This window comes from Pleuronectes platessa, chromosome 6 (assembly GCF_947347685.1).
Source record: "Pleuronectes platessa chromosome 6, fPlePla1.1, whole genome shotgun sequence".
NCBI lineage: Eukaryota > Metazoa > Chordata > Actinopteri > Pleuronectiformes > Pleuronectidae > Pleuronectes > Pleuronectes platessa.
The window spans coordinates 24,805,343-24,831,276 of record NC_070631.1 but is presented as its reverse complement, the minus strand read 5'-3'; the positions used below and the strand labels follow the sequence as shown (position 1 = coordinate 24,831,276).

Genomic DNA, 25,934 nt, shown 5'->3' with positions numbered 1-25,934 from the left:
AATTAAAATAAACATTGGATTCTGTGACACATAATACTGCAGTATAATTGGTTTGGTTACATTGAGTTTTGTTGCATTAAGTGATCATTTATGTGTCTCAAAGTGTTGATGCTGAATCACAGTATTTCTGTCACTGAGGAGCTGGATGGGCCTGAAGCTTTAACGAACGCAGTGGAGTTTCCCTTTAAAAGGGAACCCGACGTAACGTGACGCATGTGCTTCCGTCCACATCCCCTTGTGCCTCTCCTCCTCACGCAGCAGCAGCCATCCAGCCTGCCCCTCCTGCCTCCCCAGCCTGCCCCTCTCCTCTCCGCCCCTCCTCTCCCATCCTCCCCGGGCGTGTGCGCCTGGATCACGGCTCCATCCAGCGGAGCTCCCGGTGAAGAAGTGCAGCGGGGAGACGATGAAAAGCGAAGCGATGGAGCTACGACAGGAGTGAGAGCCACACACAGGGAAGCGGGCACAGGTAAGGCCGGGCCGCGTCATTGAAATCACCAGTGGCCGCTGCAGCGCTGTCATTTTGCGAAGGACGCTTCTGTGGAATGGGAAGTGTAACGCGCGTCAATAATAACCTACGAGTTGAGTATCGTGCGGGAAATGTGTGGAGCATTGCGTTCGTTTGAGGCCGTGCGTGTTTACAAGGGATCAGACTATTTCCTGCACAGTCTGTTTATGTTGATGCAGCTGACGGAGGGATGCTGCGCACTGCGCTCCTCCAGATGTTTGCGCGTGTTGTCATCCTGTGCTCCCATGTTTGAGCGCGTAACCCCCTCCAGGGCCCGTGTGCGTCAGATCACTGTTTGCACCGGGTAATAACAGGCAATGTGTTTCATAGTAGTGCTCTCTGGTAAAGGTCTGTGGCCGGAGAGAGAGCTCCATGTGTCTTTGAGCCAAAGTAAGTGTCATCCATGTTTGCAGGCAGTGAAGTCGTGACAGATTGGCCGCCGCTGCAGTTTGACCTTGCAGCATTTTTGTTTTTCCAGGAACGTCTCTGTCCCACCTGACAGAAAACAGAGGCACAGCTCTTTTCGCCATGACTGTCAATTTGAACAAGTTACTCTAATCATATCAAAGCTTGATCCAGTTTAAACGAGGCTGTGTGGGGTTAGGCCACTGTTCATTGAATTTACTATTTCAATTCCAAGTCGTAAGACTAAAAGCTTTGAAGCACATTTCTTAATGAATGACTGACTGGATACAGTGATGACTGAATATGGCTGCAGACTCTTTCAGATCTTCTTGAATAACCTTGGCACAAAAACACAGGATTTATTTTTGACAGCTAATGGTCTTACAATCTACTTCCTCTCTACCCAAAATACATATAATTTTGGGTAGAGACAATGGGCCCATGGGAACATATAAGAGACAACATAGGAGCCATAGTAATTTTGTGTCTCCTTGATCATTTTGGAGCTTTTTGTTGTCAGTTTGTCTCTTAGTGTTTGTTTGAGTGTCTCTTTGTAGTGAAATAGAGTGTTAGTTGTTGTTTATATTTAGGGTTTTCTATGTCTCTATTAAGTAGTGCCCCCTGGACTTGCACTCGTAGTCCTGCGCTGTAATCCTTTCAGCCATTGGAACAGGCTTTTTATCTGTAAGTTCATATACGCTATGTAGTGTGTGGATGCAGGGATGAGGAAGCAAGACAAGTCTCGAGCACAGAGGCAGAGCTTGATGTTGTTTACTGTCCTTTGGTGCAGGTCACTATTGTCCTTTGCAGCATGGCCATCTTGTCAGCAGCAGGTTGCTCCATTCTGTCCCTCAGCATTCACAACCAATGGCAGCTCTCCTACTCACACTCCTCTCAAGTGGTGGACTGACCGTCACCATGGTGACTTGGCATCCGTCTACACTGCATGGTGTCTGATCAGATGCGTCCATGAAGGGAAAATCTCGAATTCAACCCTTTTTTCAACAATTGATCCTTAAGAGTGCAACATCATGGCAGTGGTCTCACATATGCTACAGTTAACTCCAGGTTTCTATTTGTGCAAATTCTCCAGAGGCACCTGATGATTGTTTTTCATTCATTTTAAATGCAGAGCATGTAGCCATCAGACCCGTCTGGATTGTTGTGTTGCTCATCGCACCAGGACTGCAGTCGCTGCCATGGAGGAGCGTCATTTTCATCAAAGTAGTTTTATCCTGAATGAGAAGCAACAGTTGTTTGCACGATGTTAAATTAGAGATGTTACTGAAAGCTGAGCATCTGGTGCTTGAAACAGAGCATGCATGTGTGCATGGATGAAAATATCGGTAAGCTAATTGAGATAGTTATGCTCTATGGCCCAGGCCATTGGTCCCCAAACAACTTAGATTTGTCAAACGTGTCATGCCAACTATCCATACGATGCTAAAGGCAAGTACGCAAGAAATGAACTGTAAAACCAGATGACCAACTGTCTCTCCAGGGTCATCTGGAATAGAGCCTAATGTAGAGGAGGAGAGCAATGGGTATAGTCACCTGTCTCCTCCCACATGGTATTAATGTGATTGCAGATATATTTCCTTTATCTATCAATGCTTGTCTTGCTTTTGATAAAAAATAGATTACACATACATTTAGCATGATCACTTAGGCTGCTCAGGCGTATTTTTAATGGCTGCTGCTTGGCTTACTAATGACAAACTCATGACAGAAGATATTTTGAGCTTTTGGCCTAATTAAGCTCAGATACGAGGTTCCCAGACGGCTCACATTAAAGAGCTGTGTAAAGGGCCTCTGCAGTCAAACTATTGCCATGTGGTTTAACCAGAACTTGCATCCACATGAGGGTTAATTCCTGTCAGAGTCCAGTGAGACTTAAAGGGTCTGACAAAACTGGGCTTTATCTCAGATCAGTGAACAGCTGATTATAAAAGATGGTTTGAGTTTCAAGAAAATTTGTTATGTTCTCCTCTACCTTCTTTTCCCTTTCACCCAGTGTGCTTGTGTGCGTGTGCGTGTGTGTGCGCTGTGTTGACGGTTGGCATAGTAAAAGCTCTGCTGTAGCATTATTGCTGTGCTCTGCTGGATCTTAGCTCAGCTGCTCTGCATCTGCTGCAGCATGAGGGTGACTCTGCAGGATTGGTTTGATCTGTGTGCACGGTGAAACACCATAAGTCATTGTTTTTGCTTTTTTGCTGAACATTATTTTCAACCTGCACTTACAGAAGATTGATTTGATGAATGTGTGATTGTATGTTCTGGACTGTGTAATCTCCACAATATTGCACGCTTCATGCTTGGACTTTATGCATGTCCACAGAGAAATTGAGGCTTGTGTAGTTTTTTATTACTCTACTATCCACCCTACTCAAGTGCTTCATCGTTTCCATTAGAAATAAAGCTGCTTTAGTGGCTTTTAAAATTGGCAGAGTAATTGATATTCCACAGCTCAAATAGCCTTCACCGCAGTGTAGATGTACCAGCTGCTCAAAACCAAACAGTAAGAGGAGCCCAGTTTATCTTCCTTATCCTATGAGGAAGCCGGAAAGCACCCAGCTCATTAAGGTGAGAAAACACACATAAATACTGTAATTTGAATGCTTATGCTTATTATTTTATTTTGGGGAAAATATACCTCTGTATTTGGGCTCTACTTCCTAACCATGTGTTGCTCATGAACAATTTTTTTCTATGAGCCGGCTCCGCTTCTCTGACAGCCGCCAAATTCCATTCTTTTTTGTCTTTTGTCAATTTGTCTAACTTCAGCTTAATTTAAGTCTAAGGAGAAAGACACAAACAGAATAGTTAAGGTAACATTGACGTTGCTAAACAAGTAGCACATTTAAATGATAGCGCATCTATAACTACACTGTAATAACACTCTCTCCATTGTTACTTCTGGTGATTGCTCAACAATGCTTTCAGAGAATACAGTTCTGATATCTGCTGCTGTCTGACGCTGGCAGCTGGACTTGACTACAGCTTGTTCATGCCTTGAAGAAGGGCTCTGACTTACAGATTGAAAGATTGTCCCACTAATTTTGAGTTTGTAGATGCCTCTTTCCCCTCAGGCTGAGTAAATTACTATTTAATTATAATTTCACGAAAGAGTTACTGATTGCTGCATTAAATTACATATTAAAATTAATAATCATGTGCCAACTTGAATATACGAGAAACAAGTGTCAGAATGTGAGATGCCACCTAGAGGCTATACAGCATACATATAGCAAATACAAAGTTTAAACGTATTCCCAGAGCCAATTTTGCATGTGTACAAATCATAGGTCATAACATTGCTAAATGTAAATTGATTATAAAAGTCAGAAGTGAATGAGTAGTTTGGGAGCTGAAACTGCCGCCTCGTAGTGCTGAGCAGAGCCAAATGAAATGGCTAATTTGAAAGAGCCAGAATTCCCATCACTACTACTTCTGGGCAGCATGTTTTCATGGAGACCGGTGACAGATATCCGTGTGTGCACCCTGGTGTGGTGTTTATTTCACTGCCGATCTTAGTGGTAATTGGATCCGTTCACTTGCAGATTTGCATTTTCGCAGATACCTGACCCTGGAAGTTTGGCTCTGTATGGGATGCACTTTAATGGGACGTCTGTATGACATGATATTGTGTAGTAGTAGTATTAGAAAAAGAGTAGCAGTCTGATGTAATATTGCTCTGATTAATGTTAGTAAAATATCCTTGATCACATATTTATGAGGTCTGAATCTGCAGTCACTAAAATGAGGGGTGGCTAAATTAAACCTCAGGTTTTTGTTAATGTGCATTCTGGCTCACTATTACAAAGGTCAAAATATCTATGGAAAAAGCCTAACATTCATAAAAATTGTATCTTATCTTGGAAAACAGCTTAAATCCAGGACGTCTCAGTTTGTACATTTTCTTTTCTCATTGTCTCACATTAAATTGACAGATTTTTTTATTATAAGACATTCTGTGGTTAGATACAGTTTTACAAATGTGGGGGAGGTGAGGACAAGGTGGTTGGTGTCACAGAAACTGAAATAAATGTAACAAAATATCTATTATCTATTTTTTTATTAAACAAACAAAAGGCCTAACTAACTTATCTTAAGAAGAAGCTCTCAAATACACTGGTGACAATCATCCTAATGTGTCTATACAAGTGACTCTGTTGGTGCAAAAGTGCATAGGGTACCCCCATTTACCTATTGTCCAAAACTACTCTGACCACAAACCTTGCAAATAGTCTCAATAGCAAACAGCAGATGTAGCAGCCGATCTGAGACAGAGTCAAGCCGAGCCCGGAACTCTAAGGGCTTGCTTCCTTTATTCTGAAGGCCTGATAGGCTGATGGGGAACGGGGGGTGCGGGGACCAATGAGCTGAGCCAATGCAGCAGCACAATCTACCCAGGTAGTGTCCATCAGCAGCAGCAGCAGCAGCACCTGGGAGAACCTTAACCCTGGGAGAGACAGGTAGGAGGGAGAGAGAGACAGGCAAGAGGGAGGAAAACACACAGGCCCTTTAACCCTGACTGACCTTGCTGCACATAACAGACTCACTGATTAATTGAAAAGATGCAGTGCTCAAAGGTCAGCATCAAAGTTTGCTGCCTCGTAAATGTGATATTGGCAGTAGCTCAGTGGTTAGAGTTGACATCCTCTAACCAAAGGTCGTCAGTTTGATCCCAGTATTTACTAATCTGCATGCTGAAGTGTCCTTGGGCAAGATACTGATCCTACCCATATTGCCCCCCCATAGTGAAAGTCCTGCACATAGATGTAAAACTGTTCTGTAAAGCTCTTGAGTGGTCATCAGGACTAGAGAAGCTACTACCTGAGAGATTTTCTTCAACTTTTGATCAGTTGTCACTTGGACTCAAGTATAAAGTGTTTTCGGTTCAAAGGTCGAAGGTCACAGTGACCTGTGGGTCTGGGGGGAAAAGAACATTGAAATATGTACACTGAAACTACACTGGTAGGCGGAGGCATACAACAGCAGTGCGGTAATTCTAGTTTTCTTATACAATTACTGTAGACTACAAGGACCAAACCTCGCTACATGAACTGACAAACACTGTCACTTTCTGCTCTGTTTGTTTTCATTTGTTTTAAGGTTCTAATTTAGTCTAAACTTGTCAAAGTACTTTGTATATCATTAATTCAAAAATAAACAAGTTCATTAACGAAAGGAAATATCAAAATTAGAATGTGTACTATGTTGTTTTTATGTAACAGGTGTCAGACTGAGAAGTGATTAAAGGTGGGGTATGGAGCTAAATTCATGCCATTAACATCAAAATATGTTTTACAAATTCCCTGCCATTCACTCGCAAACAGTGTGGTTTACAAATAGACAGAAAGATTTTCCACTATTGTGTCATGCTGAGGATTTTCTTACAAATGTCCTGAGTAATCGAACCCAATTGAATACAACCGCCACTATCAGACACGACTAGACATTGTGGACGAGAAGATAAAGGCGTTGTGGCAACGGAAGCTAAAAACACTTAATGAGAGTTGTGCAGGAGTCAGACCTCCGGTCAAACAGCCGTCATTTAGATCTGTGCAGTCTAACCAGCCGCCTCTAAATTTGGAGTGCAACCGGTTAGTGCATGCTGAAACAGCCCAGAGCATCTGACAAGAGCAACTTTCATAATTTGTTTTGGACTTGTATGAAATACGGAAGGTTTTTTAGTTTCTGAAGCATCAGAATTTGCATTTGCATATTGCAGATACACTACAATATGCAGTGTATTTGTTTGCCAGGTGTGTATTGCGAAACGAAATGCATTAGTTTGTTAATGGTGTTTGGTATTTGCAAGCAACAATGGGTTTGCAAGTGTATGGTAGAGAATTTGTAAAACATGTTTTCTTCGCCATATTGTTATCTCAAAATCTGCCAAACTGCTCTTCTCTTTCCACTTTCATGTTTTTTCTATATTCTGTTTTCTGAATCTAAATGCTACTTTCAAATATAATTAATTTTCCATTCATTTTGTAATTTTCCAATAATTATGAGCTGATATTGCATTGTTGTACTGGCAATAAGTCCATTAACTAAAGAATGTGTTAACTTATTGAATTAAAATTTTAGTCACCAAGTATGTGAGAAAGAAGGGTGCTTCTGTTCAGTGCAGCTTCACTCAGTAGAAAGAGTAAGTATAAATAAAAGTAAGTAAATAATAGTCTCACCACACTGCCTCCTATGAAAACAAAAAAAAATACATACAATGTCACCTTACATTTTGTGTGCTTGTCACGTGCACAGTTGTGAGTATTTACAGGACAAGCACAAATTAAGGGTCACACTCATTTCCCTGACGACATGCAAATAGAAGCTGCTGACTGTGCAGTCAGTCCAGCTTAGAGAATGATTCATCATCTCTGCAGACAGAGACACTTTGACTCTGAGCGATGCAGCTCTGCTCTAGGTTTTACTAAATGTGAAACCTTATATATTTTTATGTGAGATGTCAAAAGGAATTAATAGGGAATTAAGCTTACTCACTTTTTCACTCAAAATAAGATGAGAAGATCAGCAGCTCTCTCATGTCTGTACACTTAATATGAGCCACCAAATATGAGTTAGCTTAGCTCATTAACTTGGCTAAAGGAAACTTAATAAGAATTTCAGAAATTGCTTTCCTTTTTTAATTTACTCAACTTGCTTGTTCAAGTTATTTAAAGATATTTAGTTGTTTGTTCATTTGTTACAAAAAGGCAACAAACATCCATTATTGCTTCACTCAAATAAGTGAAAAAAGAGTATCAGTGTTAGCATGCGTGAAATGCCACATAATACATTATTATGAACGGTTTTTGCTAACAATGGATAGCTGGCTAACAAACACACTATTCCTGTGTGACTGGAATGCTATCAAGTGAGGGTACAGCAATAACAGACAGAGTGCGGTGACATCGTCAAGAAGCATGGGATAATTTTATTAAATTTATATTTGGTTCATAAAGACCAAGATCTCAAATGTGTTTTATTAAAACATGGCTTAAAAGTCTTTCAGGCAGGTATCACAGCAGCAATACCGAGATGAGTAGGCACATGGCTCAACACATGAAAAGGATGGGTAGTAACACCAGAGGAACCAAGCACCAGGAACTGGTCGACAGAGCAATCATAAAACTAAAGTTAAAATGTTGTTTGTATAGTTTGTATAGAAGAATAATATAATGCAACATGTTCTGCACAGACCACCGAATAGGGTTTATTATCAGTGACTCTTTGAGTGAAATTTTTTACATTTCCTATGGCACCTCTGTTGAATGGTGACAGTTAATGTCAGCTGCTGTCGGCACATGATGACAGGGCACTGTGCGGCTCACTGCAGCAGCGTGACTCAGCACATTGTTGATCTCAGTTAATACAGACAGGAGGTAAAAAAGTTCCCTGTGCCTGATCAGACTCCAGTTTCCAAACACAACATAAACACACTCTCATTGTTGAATGGGTTTCTTACTAACAGCAGTGAGTCAGTGTCACAGACCCTGCAGCTGTCTCACAGTCCCAAACCCCTGTTTAACAGCATCCGCCTGTTAGTCCGTTGGGACTACACAGGTAAATCAAGGAGACTCTGGAGTGTAGCTGGTGTTTGTCACACTTTCCTTTTACGCACATGCACAGCTCCTCCCTTCCTCAATCGGTTTGATGACGACCCGTGAGGTGCACGTCAACATCAACTCTGCAGTCTGCTCAGTCAGGAAGAGGATGGGGACTCATCGCTCTGTTATATTCTGTACTCAGTTCAACTCTTCTCACTGTCAGCACTATCAATACAATCAGTATGTGTGTATTCTAGTGCATAAACACACACATATGCACCAACACTATTTGTTTTGTATGAACTGAGATTAGTCAAAGCTTTTATCCTACATGACAAGGATATACTGTCTTTCATAAGAGAAACTGCAGTATCTCTGCTGCAGACACAGGGGAACAATGGCTCTGTGTTTGTGTGTGTGTTCCCAACTAGTGTCACCTCCTCCTCCTCCTGTCATCTCATTGGCTTCTCTCTAGCACACACACACACACACACACACACACACACACACACACACACACACACACACACACACACACACACACACACAAACACACACACACACACACACACACACACACACACACACACACACACACACACACACACACACACTTGTACTTCTATCTTAGTGAGAACACTCATTGGCATAATGCATTCCCTAGCCACTTACCATAACCATCCAAACTAAAGGCCTAACCCTTAACCTAACCTAAACCTAATTCTAACCCTAAAACCAAGTCTTAACCCTCAAACAGACCATTAGTACGGGGTCAGAAAGTGAGGTCTGGCAAAAATGTCCTCACTTTCCCAAAATATCCTCACTGCGTAAGTTGTAGACTCAAACTGGTCCTCACAAAGATAGCTGTACAAGAGCGTGCACACACATACACACACACACACACACACACACACACACACACACACACATTTTCTTCCCTTCACCTGTTCTGAGTGTTTCTGTCCTGTCAGCAAATAAGCTGTGTACGTGTAGACCTCAGTCAGGCTGTCTGTGGCCGAGGGTGGTGTAACGTAACAGGCCTGACTTATAAATCCTGTATAAGGAGCTGTCATGTAGTTTGATCCGTTGTCACAGCAGCCAGAGTTGAAGAACAGCTGCCTTCATGGGCCTATGTCAAGTTGAGTCGATTAAAATTTTGTTAAGAGAATGGAAAATAGATATTTGACTGTTTTTTACGGTTGCCCTGAGAGCTACGCACGGCAACTTAAGAAAACACATGCAAGTGGCCTATTTGCAGCGCGTTTCTGCATTTACTGCGCGTTCCTGTAATGTGTTGTGTTGTGTTGTGAAATTGATGAAGATGTTTTCTTACTTTGCTTGTGTTTTGGCCACTTGCAGTGCATTGAGCTCTCAGGGCCACTGTCGTTTTTACTAGTCACACTAGTGCAGAGGTAATACAGTACACAACTATGATTTCCTTTTGTGTCGGTGTATGTATGAGGTTTTCTACAAGTGAGCATATCACATTTAAGTAATGACTGCAGGTTTATCCCCATTTATCTTCCCTGCTCCTTGTGTTTGCTCCTCACTGCCTTGATTTACGATGATGATTGTTACATCTCCTTATTACAGACTGAGTAATAATCAATTCAATCTTAAAGGCTTATTAAAACAGGCTAGAGGTATTAGCCCTGTGCAGTGCAGGTCTAACCAGGTTGAAAACACATTGAAGCTACACAAAATGAGCAGCACTTCAACTGGCATGACCTTTTTGTGTTTGTGTGCACATCCGTTTATGTGTTGGTTACCTTATGCATATAATTGCAAGAGGCCTGTGCTTAATGTCTGGCTTAAAAACCTGGGGGGCTGAGGTGTTGGAATAGACTAAGCAGGTTTGTATATTTACTTTAAAAGCACTCGACCTTTGCAAAATCATAACATTTTCAGTATTAAAGCACAATCAGCGTCTCAGTGAGCATATTTCAGTGTGTGTTTCCTAAATGACTGGTCAGAACTGCCATTGTCTGTCTAAGGCATTTCAACCAGATTATTTCCAATATGTTTGGTTTATATTCATCACTGGTTTGTCCAAAACATTGAAGCAGTCAGACTTCAGGAATGTTTCTCTCCGTGAAAGAAAAAAGCCCATTATTGAATCTGGGCTTTGTGGTTGACTGTGCAGAGTATTGATCATCTGTCTGTATAATGAAAATAGTCTGCGGTTGGGATTGTCTCTGAACTATATCTTCTCCATGAATATTGTAGGTGTTTCTAATGACTCTGAGTCTGATGTAACTCTAACAACATCATAGAAAGGCAGATAGACCTTAAATTAAGTAGAATGTAGATATTAACAAGAAATAAATCTGTTTGCTGGCAGAAACCAGGGATGTTTTGGTTGTGGTAGGGTTGTAATGTTGTATGATGATGGTGTAGCATCATCAAAATTTACCTTTCTGGTTTATCATCTGCAATGTACTAGAATTTGGGGCTTTTAGCAGTTGGAGTCTTGTGCGTAATCTTGTATGAAGCTACAACATACAACACACAGTCTCCATCACACCTCTGGTCATTCTTCAGAATCCAATCAATGAAATGAGAGAGAGCAGAGGAGGACTTACAACAGAGCTCAGATGTGGATGATGTTAGGAGGCAGAATTTGAATGAATAACCATCTACGTGTCTGTGGTGGGAGAGACAGGAAGGAGTTGATGGTCAGCAGAGAGAACGCACAGCAGTTGTTACACACACACACACACACAAACATGACCCTGAGGAACACACAATGTAGTGTGTGATGTATTATTGATGAGAGTAATCCTCCTTGTTTCCTCTCTTTTTCTTTCCATCTCTTCTTTTTGTTATCTCATCTTTCATTCTCAGCCTAATTCTCCATCTCACAACTGATGCCGGCAGGATTTGATTTTGTTGTTAATTTGGATCAACATACACCATGAAAAACACAGCTATGCAGATGCTAACACATTTTTGCATTTGGCCTTTGCAGCTGCATAATGATGTTCATGAGAATGGAAGCATGGCCTTGTTCTGTCCACAAAGCTTGCATGCGTGCAAACGTACCTTTGGAGTCTAGCGATGTCTGCGTTGTGTTGACTTGATGGAAAGGTTAGACAATGTCCTCTGCTCCTGCTCAGAACTGTTCACTCAGATAAACTGTCCTTCATCTCTTTACACTCTGCTCACCAAACGTCTGCTCTCAGATTTCTGCTCTTGCTCTTGGATTTTGCTTGAAATGACCTTATCAGAATTCCCCAGCAAATAGAATACCAGGTACAACGCTGACCAATGCAGTTGTCACTGCCTCATTACAGTAGATTGAGAGTGGCACTTCACTTCTTACGCAACACTCACACGTACCGGTTCCTTGAACGCTTGATAGTGGGCATGGCTGACACAAGCTTCTGGATCAATTGTCGTAATTAAGATTAAGATTAAGATTAAGATGCATTTATTAGTCCCAAACACATGCACAGACATGCACAGGCACACTCATGCAGGTAGGGAAATTTAATCTCTGCTTTTGACCCATCTGGTGCAGGACACACAGAGCAGTGAGCGACCATGTACGGCGCCCGGGGAGCAGATGTTGGGGGAGTAAGGTGCCTTGCTCAGGGGCACTAGACAGGGTAGGGAGAATCCTCTTGGATTTTTGGACAGATCAATCCAGGTTCGTCTTTTTGTTGTTTCTCCGTGGAGTCGAACCAGAGACGAACCAGAGACCTTTTCTGCCCATAGTCCAAGTTTCTGCCACTAGACAACAACGAATCGCAGTTTACCACTTGGAACACGCTAAAGTGTCCATGAAATGTACGAGGGACATAAATTCCACAACCAGATGAACACCAGGTTACCTCTCTCAAGGGCTATTCTGATAACCACCTAACGCAATGCGAGGAAATCTACATTAAGGGACATTGGATTAGCGGCTTTACTAGAGTTATGACCTAAAACAAAACGTATTATGACAACACATCAGAGTTATGAGCTTATGTTTGTCGCTTTTTGATTTTATTTTTCGCTCAGCCTGTTCAGTGTTGGTCATAGAAAGTATAGTATAGTCATAGGCTTGGGTTATGAGCATGAAATATGATTTAATGGATATCATGTATAGTTTGTGTGTTTGTCTATTGATTTAGTTGAAAATGGATGTTATGGTCATTTTGTGGAGCCACTACCCGTTCAAAAGAGGTATTACATATTGACCAAACTTTATTTCCTATATGTTACCTCGTGTGTGTCCACTGGGGGACCCGGTGGGTTTCAGGACGTTTAAAACAATGTAAACTTTTATTATAATTTATGATGCCTTTAATTAGGGCCCGAGCACCGAATGGTGAGAGGCCCTATTGAATCTGTAAGGATTTTTATTATTATTATTATTATTAGGGCCCGAGCACCGAAATCGGTGAGAGGACCTATTGAAATTGAAAAGATTATTATTATTATTATTTTTCTTCGCTCAGTGAATTGGCTTTTTGAGGGCTTTAACATGCTCAAAAAGTTTCTAAAGTGTACAGTAAATTAGAAATGTGCGCAAGTTTACGTATTCTGAAGTATTTGGGAACGGGTGTGTCAAAACCGCTCAATAGCGCCACCTACGGAAAAGCCCCTCATTTCGCATTCACCGATCCTCAAAAAAAACAAAGACTATTGTGTATCATGACTAGATGCACAAAAAAGTCCATCAGTGCATTATGAATAACGCAACAGGAAGCCCGCCAGTTTGACTTTAGTGGCCATTTTGGTCATATTCGATATTTTTTCTTTTAAGTACTCCTCCTACAGCTTTCATCAAATCAACTTACAATTTAGACGATCGTCATCACAACAAAATGGAGATCTAAAGTTATTGAAGGATTAAGTTTTCGCAAAACCGTCTGACCGTGGTGTGGCCTCAAAGTTTGATTAAACGCCATCAAAACACGGGCTCCTGTATCTTGGACATATTTTGTCCAATCGAGTCCAAACTATACACATAAGACAAGAGTCGCGACCTGAAGACATCGGTACAGAAATCGTGACTTAAAATCACAGCGTCCCCTGGTGGCAACAGGAAATGTTTTTTTTTTATACGTCTTACACTTTGATTTACTTGTCGTAGGGCCTTCATCAGGTCAACTTAAAAATTACATGAGTCTCCTCAAGACAACATGAAGATGTAAAGTTATCAAAAAAAACACTTTTCACCACACCGTCTGACCGTGGCGTGCCCTTAAAATTTGATGAATAACATTAAAACACGGCCTTCTGTATCTTGGACATATTTTGTCCAATCGAGTCCAAACTATACACATAAGACAAGAGTCGCGATCGGAAGACATCTACCTAGAAATCATGACTTAAAAGGACAGCGCCCCCTGGGGGCATTAGGAAATGTCTTGTTTTGGTAGGTGTTACTCTTTGATCTATTTCTCCCCAGCCACTGTGCTAAACCATGTCAAACTTTGTCACATGGGTCTCAAGATATTGATAATGTAGGCATAATATTACTGTGACTTTTCATCATGCGGATTGTTAATGGCGGGGCATCAAAGTTCATCAGCTCACCATGACAAACGAAATTCATTTTAACGGAGTTACCTTGAACGCATCATTAGACCGCATTGTTTTGGTCAACTCACACCTGGAGTTATTTCTATTCAGCCACTTTGCGAAACCATTTCAAACTGTGTGAAATGGGTCTCAAGATATTGATAGTGTAGGCATAAGATTGCTGTGACTTTTCATCATGATGATTAACTGCTTGGCAGCTGAGGTCATCATCTCGACATGAAAAACGAAACGCAATTTAACACAGCTGCAAGTGAACGCATCATGACAATCTCCTTCAGTAAGAGCTGAGTCTGTGGTGACGGTCCACTCACACATCGAATCAGTAGCACAGTTTGCTGTTCTGCTTGTTCATCTGACGGACACGTAAAAGGCGACTGCTCTCTCGTTTCTGTGGTAAGTGAAGTTAACTATTTTATTTCGATCTGTTAGAAGTGATTTGCAGCGTGTGTTAAAGCAACTTGTTAGCATAGTTGCGCTAGCCCCGAGGCTAAACAATATCTTCGCATGGGTGCAATAACTGTCCTGCGATTCGATTGGGGTTATTACCGACAAACACCGACATGAAACGACATGAGCGGGTCCACCCAGCAGATATAAGCGTTACTTTATGCGGATGACTCTGAGACAGGAGACTGATTGTCGGCTTGTTTTTCCGCTAGCGCCGAAGGCTAACTAGCTCGCTAACAAGCAAGCTAACAATATCTTCGCATGGGTGCAGTAACAGTCCTTCGATTCGATTGGGGTTATTACCGACAAACACCGACATGAAACGACATGAGCGGGTCCACCCAGCAGATATAAGCGTTACTTTATGCGGATGACTCTGAGACAGGAGACTGTGTGTCGGCTTGTAAGTTAGCTGCGCTAGCGGGCTAGCGATGCTAACTGAAACCTGAGAAACCTGAGTGTTTAAAGTCACATCTGCATTGCAAGAGCAGCTGTTCAAAGGAGCATTACGTGTCCTAAAGCTCTTTCTTCAGAGTAGTGTTGTAACGTGTTACAGTGAAAAGTAACCGTGTCTCCCACCTTCAGTATTTAAATCGTTAATCTCAGACAGACTTCAATGAATTCTTTTGTTAAATATGAGTAAATCATAGCCTTGTAACTTTACTAGAACAGACAGTGTCATACAGAATTGTAGGCTAATATGCACTACCTATTTCCTAAGCTGAAATGATTATGATCTGATTAACTTTGAATTAATATTTTATTATTACCATGTAAAAGTCTGTTAAGCAGATAACATGGCACATGTATGACTTAACATATCTGTGTATTTGTGTTCAATGTTCCTCTAGGATGTCCAGCGTGAGACACAACTTGAATCCAACCAGACTGAACACTGACTCCAGGTACAGACCTGTTTTCATTACTTACAAAGTATTGCACATAATACATAATGTGTTAAATTATAATGCAATACTTTTAATGTGAAATAGCTCCATACTAAACATTCATTGTCATGGTAGTGCACGTTTTAATCCAAAAGCATATTCAAATACATAGTTGAATATCCACCGAAAATAAGAATACACACTTTGTTCATATGTAACTCTTTCTCTATAATTATGACATACTTTCATGTTTCCTATCATTTTATTAGGGACAGACGAGCCTGAAGGACACAGCTGTGATGACCATGTTCTGTCTCTTATGACAAAGCAGAAATATAAAACACTGGGTTCTTATCTAAAGTGTATCAAATCAGATCTCCACCATGTTGCTGCTGAGGACATCAGGTGCTGCAGTTCTTCATCTATGAAGATGAAAAAACTCACTGTTAAAGAATGTTTTGTGTTGTGTATGAAGCACAACAGATTTCAGATAGAACCGTTGTACTGTGGTCTTGGTTTGTATCCTCATGGTTAAATGTACATATTTTACGTCCCTTCTGATAAAAGTACTGAAAGAAATACAACATTGTATAAATAGATAAAATGTCTTTCTACCTCATCAGTAATATTCAAGGTGATAATCTCCCACAGAGCTATTGATAGAAGTCCACATCAAGTCTCTCGACTTCTCTCAGTGTGAAAACATAATTATATCATTAATTTGAGAACTGTTTACAACACTGATGTTTGGAGATTAAAATCATATCTAAACTGTCTAATTCACTGTAAAACTCCATGACATTCGCAGGCCATCTGTACTTAAAAGACGAACCTGGATTGATCTGTCCAAAAATCCAAAAGTCTCCCTACCCTCTCTAGTGTCCCTGAGCAAGGCACCTCACTCCCCAAACATCTGCTCCCCGAGCGCCGTACATGGTCGCTGACTGCTCTGTGTGTCCTGCACCAGATGGTAAAAAGCAGAGATTAAATTTCCCTACCTGCATGAGTGTGCCTTTGCATGTCTGTGCATTTGTTTGGGACGAATAAATGGATCTTAATCTTAATCTTTTAATCTTGATCAGTTGTCTTCCAGTTGACCAGCATGACGCTGCAGATCTCCACCATGTTGCTGCTGAGGACATCAGGAGCTGCATTAATGAGGAGCAGAAGCGCACTGTTATGAATGTTTTGTGTTGTGTATGAAGCACCACATATTTCAGATAGAACCAATGTACTGGGGTCTGGGTTTGTATCCTAATGGTTAAATGCACATACTTTAAATCGCTTTTGATAAAACGTGAGAAAGAAATACAACATTATACACATAGATAAAATGTCTTTCTACCTCATCTGTAATATTCAAGGTGATGATCTCCCACAGAGCTGTTGATAACAGTCCACATCAAGTCTCTCCACTTCCCTCAGTGTGAAAACATAATTATATAATTAACTGGAGAAGTGTTTACAACACTGATGTGTGGACATTATAATCTTATCTATACTGTCTAATTGACTCTACAACTCCATGACAGACTAAATTAACAATGTGAAAATAGTAATGGTGGATATATCAGCCTGTATCAGAATAATGGTGAAACAGTTATTATCACATGCAACGTACACGTGTAGCGTATTGATAGTAACTTATTAAAAAAATAAATAAAGTCACAACCAAAACAAGACTGTGGAGTTAACTTGCTTCAATCTGTTCATTAGACGTGATAAATAAACGGTAACTTTTATAACAATTACATATTACACAAAACTTGAGGCATGTAAGCATATGATGATAGATAAAGCAATAGGTTATGTTGTATAGTTTGAAGGTTACTTACCTCTAGTTCAGCACCAGCGGCTGGCTACAGGAAGTGGAGCAATCATCCTTGCCGCAGAGCGCAAACGCATGCAATGCGGAGACTAGCGCTTGGTCATCGAACGTTCTCTCTTCATCGACCGCAACAGACTAGAAATTGCCTGTGCTCGGGCCCGTTAGTGCTACAACGTAGCCCTAGTTATTATTATTATTATTATTATTATTATTATTATTATTATTATTAGGGCCCGAGCACCGAATGGTGAGAGGCCCTATTGAATCTGTAAGGATTTTTATTATTATTATTATTATTTCCCTTTGGGGGGCTTTTTCAGGGTCTAGACATGCTCAAAAAGTTATGAAACTTTGCAGGAAATTCAAGGTCTGCGGATATTTTAGTATTCTGGAGTAATTGGAATTGGGCGTGGCAAAATGGCTCTACAGCGCCCCCTGGAACCAGCCCCTAGGTTTCCACATAACGGATTTTCATCAAAATCTGGATATAGGTGTATCGTGACCAGTCATGAAAAAAAGTCTCATGGAGCATTATGAAAAACGCAACAGGAAGTCCGCCATTTTGCTTTTAGTGGCCATTTTGGCAATATCCCACATTTTTACTTTTACGTACTTGTCCCAGGGCTTTCATCAGATCAACTTCAAATTCAGATGAGTGTCATCACAACAAGATGGAGATAAAAAATGATTGAGGGATTTTTTTTTTATCACACCGTGTGACCGTGGCATGGCGTTAAAAATTGGTTACACGCCATCAAAACACGGGCATCTGTATCTCGGACATACATGTTCCAATCAAGTCCAAACTAGACATGTAAGACAATAGTCCCCGCCTGATGACATCTATGCATAAATGATGACTTAAAACCGCAGCGCCCCCTGGTGGCAACAGGAAATGTCTTGTTTTTTGCTTGTCTTACACTTGGATGAATTTCTCCTCATCCACTGACCTCAACCATGTCAAACTGTATCAAATGGGTCCCAAGACATTGACAATGAAGACATAAGATTACCGTGACTTTTCGTCAAACGCCATATGAATGGCGTGGCATTAAAGTTCATCAACTCGCCGTGAAACACGAAATTGCTGTAACTTCAGTGTTCATGATTCTATCTCTCTCAAACTACATGTGTGTAACAACAGCCCCCCCCTGAAGATATTCATATGGTTTTAAGAAATGGGCGTGGCAAAAAAACGGACCAGCGCCCCCTATAGGGCAACCCCGGCACTACGATGGCCGACATTTATACAAATCTATCGGGACATTACTTGATGCACTTGTCCCAGGGCTTTCATCAGATTAACTTCAAATTAAGATCAGTGCCATCACAACAAGATGGAGATAAAAAGTGATTAAGAGATTGACCTTTCGTCACACCGTGTGACCGTGGCGTGGCGTCTTGAGTTTGATTAAACGCCATCAAAACACGAGGTTCTGTATCTCGGACATACATTGTCCAATCGAGTCCAAACTAGACATGTAAGACAAGGGTGCCATCCTGATGACATCTACACAGAAATTATGACTTGAAATTACAGCGCCCCCTGGTGGCTACAGGAAGTGACATGTTTTATACTTTGATGAACTGCTCCTGGCTGCTTTAAGATATACAGCTCAAATGAGCTCAGTCAAGTCATTGAATCAAGGTCAGAATTGTGACATTTCCTCAAACCATGTAAACATTGATGTTTGGCGAAGGATCATCCTTCGCCAAAGGACACGATGTTTTCATAAGTCCACTGTGCATTGTCCTATCACTACCAAACTTCTGTCACATGATAAGAGTACAAGCCTGAACAGCTCTATGTGTCAATATTTCCTCAGTGTCATAGCGCCACCTACTGATTCGCCAGGAAACAGGAAGTACTTTGTTAATCCACTCTGCATTATCCAACCGGCTCCAAACTACTGACCTATGATCACAATACTGATCTGAACAGCTCCACATATAAATATTAGTTCAGGGTCAGAGCGCCACCTACTGATCAGTGTGAAAATTAAGTTGTGTTAACATTGTCCGATTGACACAAAATTGCTCACGCTGTATCAGAGCGCCTACATGAACAGATATATATGTCTGTGCGTAATAATAGTGATGGCGCCACCTACTGGCAAACCTACTGCCGCAGAGCGCATTTAACGTGGAGAAGTGCATGCTCGATCGATGATGTGCGCTTGGTCATCGATCGCTCTCTCCACCGACCGCAACAGGCTTCAACGTGCGGGTGCTCGGGCCCGCAAGTGCTACAACGTAGCCCTAGTTATATATTGACTCTCTTTTCTCCCTGGGTGGGTGTGGTCACTTACCGTCTGTTTCCTTCTGCAGGCTCCAGGCTCAACTGAGGAACAGAGAGAAAAGGGAGCGTGAGGACCGAAGAAAAAACGTAAAGTTGTGGTTTCTGACCCCATGTCTGCCCCTGCTCAAGCCAATCGGAGGTCTGGGTCTGGCTCACGCCGGTAGGTGGCCAATGAGGAGCACTGAATTTTGTTCATCTTCTAGCGCAGTGGTCACCAACATTTTCGAGCCCAAGATCACTTTTTATTTCCAAATGTAAGCCGAGATCTACCGCTATGATATCTTCTAAAACATCCCACTTAGGAGGGTCTTATTTATTATTATTTGCAATTTCTGTTAGAGGCTGAATGTGCGAGTCAATATACACAAACTTTTTCTGTTCAATGCACAATATTCACATTAATATCAACATTAATACAGCATTAGCTTCAGTTCATCAATATGTTTTGCGGAGGAGCTGCTACTGCAGCAAAATGTTTTTTTTACATGGGCTTTGAATTGAATATTGCCGTAGATGGGACTATTTCCATGTATAAAAGTAGTCCTGTGTACTCAAATAAATACCAGTACAATACAGTATGAAGCCACACATCTTCCGCTCCTGCAAATATTTCACAATGAAACCTGTTTTTTAAACAATAGAATGGATTCCTTCAACAGAAACGCTGGAGTGCTTTTATTTTGAAATGCAGTAGATTAACCAGCAGCTCTGCCGCCAGTAGCGGTCACACAGCGCGTGTGAACAACCTTTGAGAGTTCGGGCTCAACAGTAATGAGATTGACCGGTAGATCACAATCAACAGGTTGGCGACCACTGTTCTAGCCCTTCCCCTCAGACTTCCTTTATAAGTATAATCTCAGAGAGCATTTATGTTACAACACTCCACATATATCTGTTTTTTTGTGAACACGTCTGAGCGGAGAATCTCCTGCTGCATTGTTCATGTTTGAAAGACAAACTCCAGAGAAAGAACGGATTCATGTCTGAAAACAGCTTCTCTCTCTCACTCTATCTTCCTTTGCAGTCATGTCTGCTGTTTACCCTAGTTTAAATTTCAGTTCTATTTTCTCGCCTGATGGTGCTGCTGAAACCGCTCTGGTATAATTGATAATGAAGTGGGCTTAATATAAAAAAGATGCACTCAGCTACCTCCTTCAGACTGACCAATGAGCAGCAAGTTTACTACCTGAACTCAGTTTATCAAGTATGTATGTTAATGTATTTTCCCCCACAGCTACGGGAACTTCCTTGGCCTGTTCACTGGACATGGGTTAAAGGATGAGAATGCATTATTGCGATTTTTATGGTCTGTATGAAACAGTGATGACTTTTCCATCTATTAAGCCATGTAGCTTCGGACGTCAGTTTTCGGTGTTTGCAGCACAAATGCTCCAGTAACTTTGTATAGAGCATGTTTGTATTTGGGCCCGGTCACACATACGTGAAAGTATGTGGCAAACCTTTGCATCCCTTCGCTTACAACCCGTGAGAGCAAGGAGGCTAAAACAAAATTAGCTTCCTATGGTGAGGCAAATCATATCAAGGCTTTATGTGGAGTTCAACCTAAGTGAACTTTGACCTGTGATATTCACTTCACATTCACCTATGTGTGGACGTGCCCTTATGCTTGATGTTTTCAATGATTGATATCTTATCATTCAGTTTGTCATCATGGACCATGAGCTAAATAATCTCAACCTAAGACATTTCTCACGTATTGTCAAAACACCACCTATGTGTTTTAATCACTATTCTCATTCAGGGTTAGGGTTGTTTCAGGTTTTATATGTGGATTACAGGCAGATAAATTCCCTCATAAACTATAGAGCCAAGATGTATATTTGTTGTGGTAAATAGCGTTTTACTTGCCATGCCAGTGTGTTTAGCCACCGCAGCTCACTCTGTAGCTGTGGTGTCCTCTCTCTCGTCTCTCTTCCTCAGATTCAACCCTCTGAAGGTTCTGCAGCCCAAACGCCGCTTGCAGCAAGTATTGGCGTCCTCGCCCTCGCCGGTGCCCAAGCCGGCGACGGGGTCGGGGACGAATGCCCCAGCGGCTACTGCACCAGCGGCTACGGCACCAGTGGCCGTTCCTGTGCCCACGCCTCCTTCGTGAGACTCATTACAGTAACAGTCCCAGAGAGCATGCTCCATGCTGTAGCTCCGGCATGCAATGTAGCCACTAAAACAAGGCCAGCAACAGCACACGGACAACGTTCATGCTACATGTGTGTCTTAGACATAGATGTCCCTCTATTTTCTTATTGACTAATGAAGCCCAACCTCCTTTACCTACTGCACCTGTCAAGCTTTCCATCTTAGCACTGCACATCTGCACCTATAATGATAACGCCGATAGATGCACCTCTAGACTTTTTCTCCCCATGTTCGAATAAGGTTTTCAATAAATAATGACAGCAATCACGTAGATATACAGTGTTTAATTCATTCCTTTATACTTTTGCAATTTAGTTTGTACTTTTATTCTAAAAGAAAAATAAAGATTTCCACACCCTCTTACTCGCTCTTTCACTGCAGCTCAATGTAAATCCAAAGCTTGACAGGCCTGCCATGCACCTAGGTACACTCACTAAGCTGTGACTGTGACTTGGGGTTGAGGTTTGGTGAACAGCTGAACTACTGCCTGATTTTGAGTTTGAAATACCCTCCTGGGTTTGAAGTTAGGTTAAAGTTCCAGTTCGGTTGTACGTAACATGAACACAACAGAACTCTCAGTGTTCATATTCAGCTCAGTCTGTTTTAAAACACAGCATTCTACTGTGCTGTGTAACACTATCCCCGAGTCCACAGGAGAAAACAAGGGAAAGCCTGGTTTAGAGGTGTGCACTTACGCATTCTGCTGACATATGCACAGTAGTGTCACTAGTTAAATTTGTACACTAGAATTGGAGGGTTAGTTTTGTGTATTCTTTCAAAGCATGACATTGCACGTTAAAAATAGCACTGCTGTTTTGCTGTTGCACAATACTGTGATCACAAGTGATCACTGGTTCACTGCAGCAGCTCAATCAACGGCACTACATTCCTTTACAAACACTAACCCGTTCCACAGCAGATAACTGGTGAGACACAGACATTGCCTGAAATGAGAATGTGCACTTGGAACTATTAAAAATCGTATCTGGGATGCTTCATGAGCAAAGTCTCTGTCTCCACCGAAAACAAACCACAGCGTAAAGGAATATTTCCGCACTCCACCCACTCACACTTATCCACAGCTGACTCCTGGGAGGCACCTACAGCTTACAGCCAACCACTACGTCCACCAGACGGATGGGATAGACTGTCACACCTCAAACACTGTTGTGCTGTTTATTCTGTTCTCCTCCAGGCTCACCACATCAGCTGCTTCTCCCTTCCTCTCTCTGATCTGTTAATGTCTTGGCTTTTTGTCACATATTGATCTTCAAAGAGATACTGAGTAGTCAATATATGGCCTCTTCCTGCACACAGGACACGTTCACTCAGCTCAACTCTTGCAAGATACTCTATGAAGTTTGTGTAGCCCAAGAAAATTAAATGTACTTTGTAAAATTAGATGATCTGAAGTCACAAAGTGGCCATTTTCCTGTTCACAAGCTAAAATGCTGCAATGAACAGAATACGGTTCTGCTGCTGTGGTCCAGGTTTATAAGTCATACAATTACAGAGAATCTGACGAACCATAGGTCGATAACTCATCAGTAGGTGAGCGCACCAGGTAAAATCTGTAGGAACATAGAACCGTGTTTCAAGGTTAACTACAGGTTTTCATTTGGAAACCATGTAAACCATGTCTAGTGTGTTGTATATCTTTGAGTATAGTGACCTATTTATGACCCCCAAAACCCTGTCAATTTTTCATCATACTTTATTATATTTACCTAACACAGGTACGCACTCTATATTTCAATTCAACCAACGACCAGCAAATTTTCATTAGCCAACCATTAGCAAATTCGGTTAAACACAATGTAACCATATGTGATGCGAGCTACATGCACCTCCGTTGGCAATGCTCCACCCAGTGTTCAGATAATATATTACGTATGGTTACCAGAGTAATGCATACAAATAGATAAATCAGACAAAAACTAGATTGTGGCTCCAGCAGTTAGCATTAGATAACAAGCTAGATTCCAGTGTTTTTTCTTCCAGGCTCAAATCCCAGAAGTGTAATGATTTTTCAGGATTAAAAAGTCTTTCAAATTGTATCACATAATGTTATTAAAAAGTTATGCTAGCCAAGAAATCATTGAAGGCTAACCTACCTGTTTTTTCATGGTAACTAGAGCAGTTTGTCAGATTCTCTCACAGCAGTACATCATCGAGCTTCCCACCCTGAGCATGGTGTCAGGAAAATGGCTGCCATTGGAATTGTCTATTGTGTTAGTGCCTCAAACATATGGTTGTGTGCACTGAGTCTATCACTGTTTCCATGTTTTGCTCTATTGCTGAGTTATCGTGTCCTGTTTACAAATCACCCATGGCTGCTCTGATTGGCCCTGTTTGTCCCGCCCTCTCTCTATGGAGACCAGTGATTGGGCAACAGTCATGTCTTAGAGTAACAAGACAATAACATTCACTATGTGTCGTGTAGTGTCCCTGATTAATGAAACATGATGATCATGATGTCCTGACAGAAGTTGCCCATCACAGATCACCCTTCCCTGTACTGGCTACCAATTATGTAACTGTTATGTGATGCCCAACAACTTTAACAGGATAGTATCATTGGTTGAAGGTGGAAATGTGTGGTTACTTAACACTTTTTCAACATTGGTTATGTGTGCATTGTTTAGCATCAATTAGGTTAAATGAATAGTTTGGAATTAATGTGTTAGTCTTGCCAAGAATTAGATTAGAAGATCAATATAAGTCTCAATGAACATCACGTATGAAGCTAGAGCCAGCAGATGTTTAGCTTAGCCTAGCACATATACTGCAAGCAGGGGGTAACTGCTAGCGGTCCACCTGCATGTCGGAAGTATTATGTCAACAGAGACGGAAGCATTATCTCATCATCTCATTTTCGTCCGCTTATCCGGGGTCGGGTCGCGGGGGGAGCAGCTCAAGCAGGGGGCCCCAGACTTCCCTTTCCCGGGCCACATTGACCAACTCTGACGGGGGGATCCCGAGGCGTTCCCAGGCCAGTGTTGAGATATAATCTCTCCACCTAGTCCTGGGTCTTCCCCGAGGTCTCCTCCCCACTGGATGTGCCTGAAACACCTCCCAAGGAAGGCGCCCAGTGGGCATCCTTACCAGATGCCCGAACCACCTCAGCTGACTCCTTTCTAAGTACAGGAGCAGCGGCTCTAATCCGAGTTCCTCAGGGAAGCATTATGTCAACTGTAATCTCTCATTTTACATTTCCTAAATCAACCTCTCTAAAAACAGTAAATCCTTTCCATATAATAAGACAAACTATAATCATTATATCTCTTCACTGATGTTTTTTAAGATTTTCAACAATGGCTACATCCATACTTTACGTTTTACATTCTCTGTCAACGAAAGCATTTTGGCTCTGTATCAGTTTTAATCTTCGTCCAAACTAACACGCCTGCACATGCATGCCCAGTGTACGTGAGGCCTACGGCACGCTGGGCATAAGTAAACAGGAAGCATTTGTTTGTTAGTTGCCAAATTGAAATGGATTGCTCAAATAATACCTTTTATTTTACACATAACAGTTGTATCATTGTAAAATGCAGAATTTAACTGTACAACATCTGCCAGCAAAGACAGCAGGGTCATTTGTAATTGATTATCCATTTTGCGTTCTACACTGGCAGAGGAAGCAAATGCTGTAATGGGACCCTGACAAATCAGTGAATGCTACGTCATAAAAGACCCAATCAGCAATTGGTTGTGGGACGACTTTGTTGCCAAATTTCACCTCTAAAACTCGAGAGCAGTACAGAGGGATTTTCAAATTAAAATGTAGTTATATGGATCTAGCCTTAGATCCATATAACTACCTTTTCACAATATTCCTCAGCAGCTTCAGGTCTACAGCGTTCATTCACCACATTTCTCACAGGATGTGGTGGCATGCTGGAGTTTACTCTATAGTTCCCTGGCAACTTCATGGTGGAGTATTACAGCTGCTTCCAGTCTTTAAGCAAGCATCCTGAATCTAGCTTTTCTAATAAACCTTCTCAACTAACTCTCAGCACAGAAGTGAATACAAGCATATGGGTGCTTTGCCAAAATGTTGTCATAAATTATTATAAATTACAAACTGCAGCTACAGAGCAGGTGAGGTTATGTCTATATTATGGGCTGGGTAGGAGCTGAGAACAACCACATCAAAGATCTGTTCAGCAGTGTTAACTCTGTAGAAAAAGAAGGGTGACATCCTTTCAGGTACCTTGTGGAGAGATAGACTGGTCACTTCACAGCTTGCTGATAGCCTATAAAGATATTTACAAGCAAATATAACTGAAGAGAGATAATGTATGGTCATGTTCGG

The 25,934-nt window shown here is 41.5% G+C and overlaps 1 protein-coding gene across 2 annotated transcripts in view; it reads left to right on the top strand.

The window, feature by feature from the left end:
• The first annotated feature begins 339 nt into the window (after positions 1-339).
• snphb (syntaphilin b) overlaps positions 340-25,934 on the top strand; it is a 38,136-nt gene continuing 12,541 nt past the window's right edge. For both annotated transcript variants that reach the window (XM_053423849.1, XM_053423848.1), the window contains exons 1-2: positions 340-466; positions 19,492-19,622. In XM_053423849.1, the coding sequence (XP_053279824.1) occupies positions 19,573-19,622 (50 nt within the window). In that variant the 5' untranslated portion in view covers positions 340-466; positions 19,492-19,572. The remainder of the gene's footprint in view (positions 467-19,491; positions 19,623-25,934) is intronic.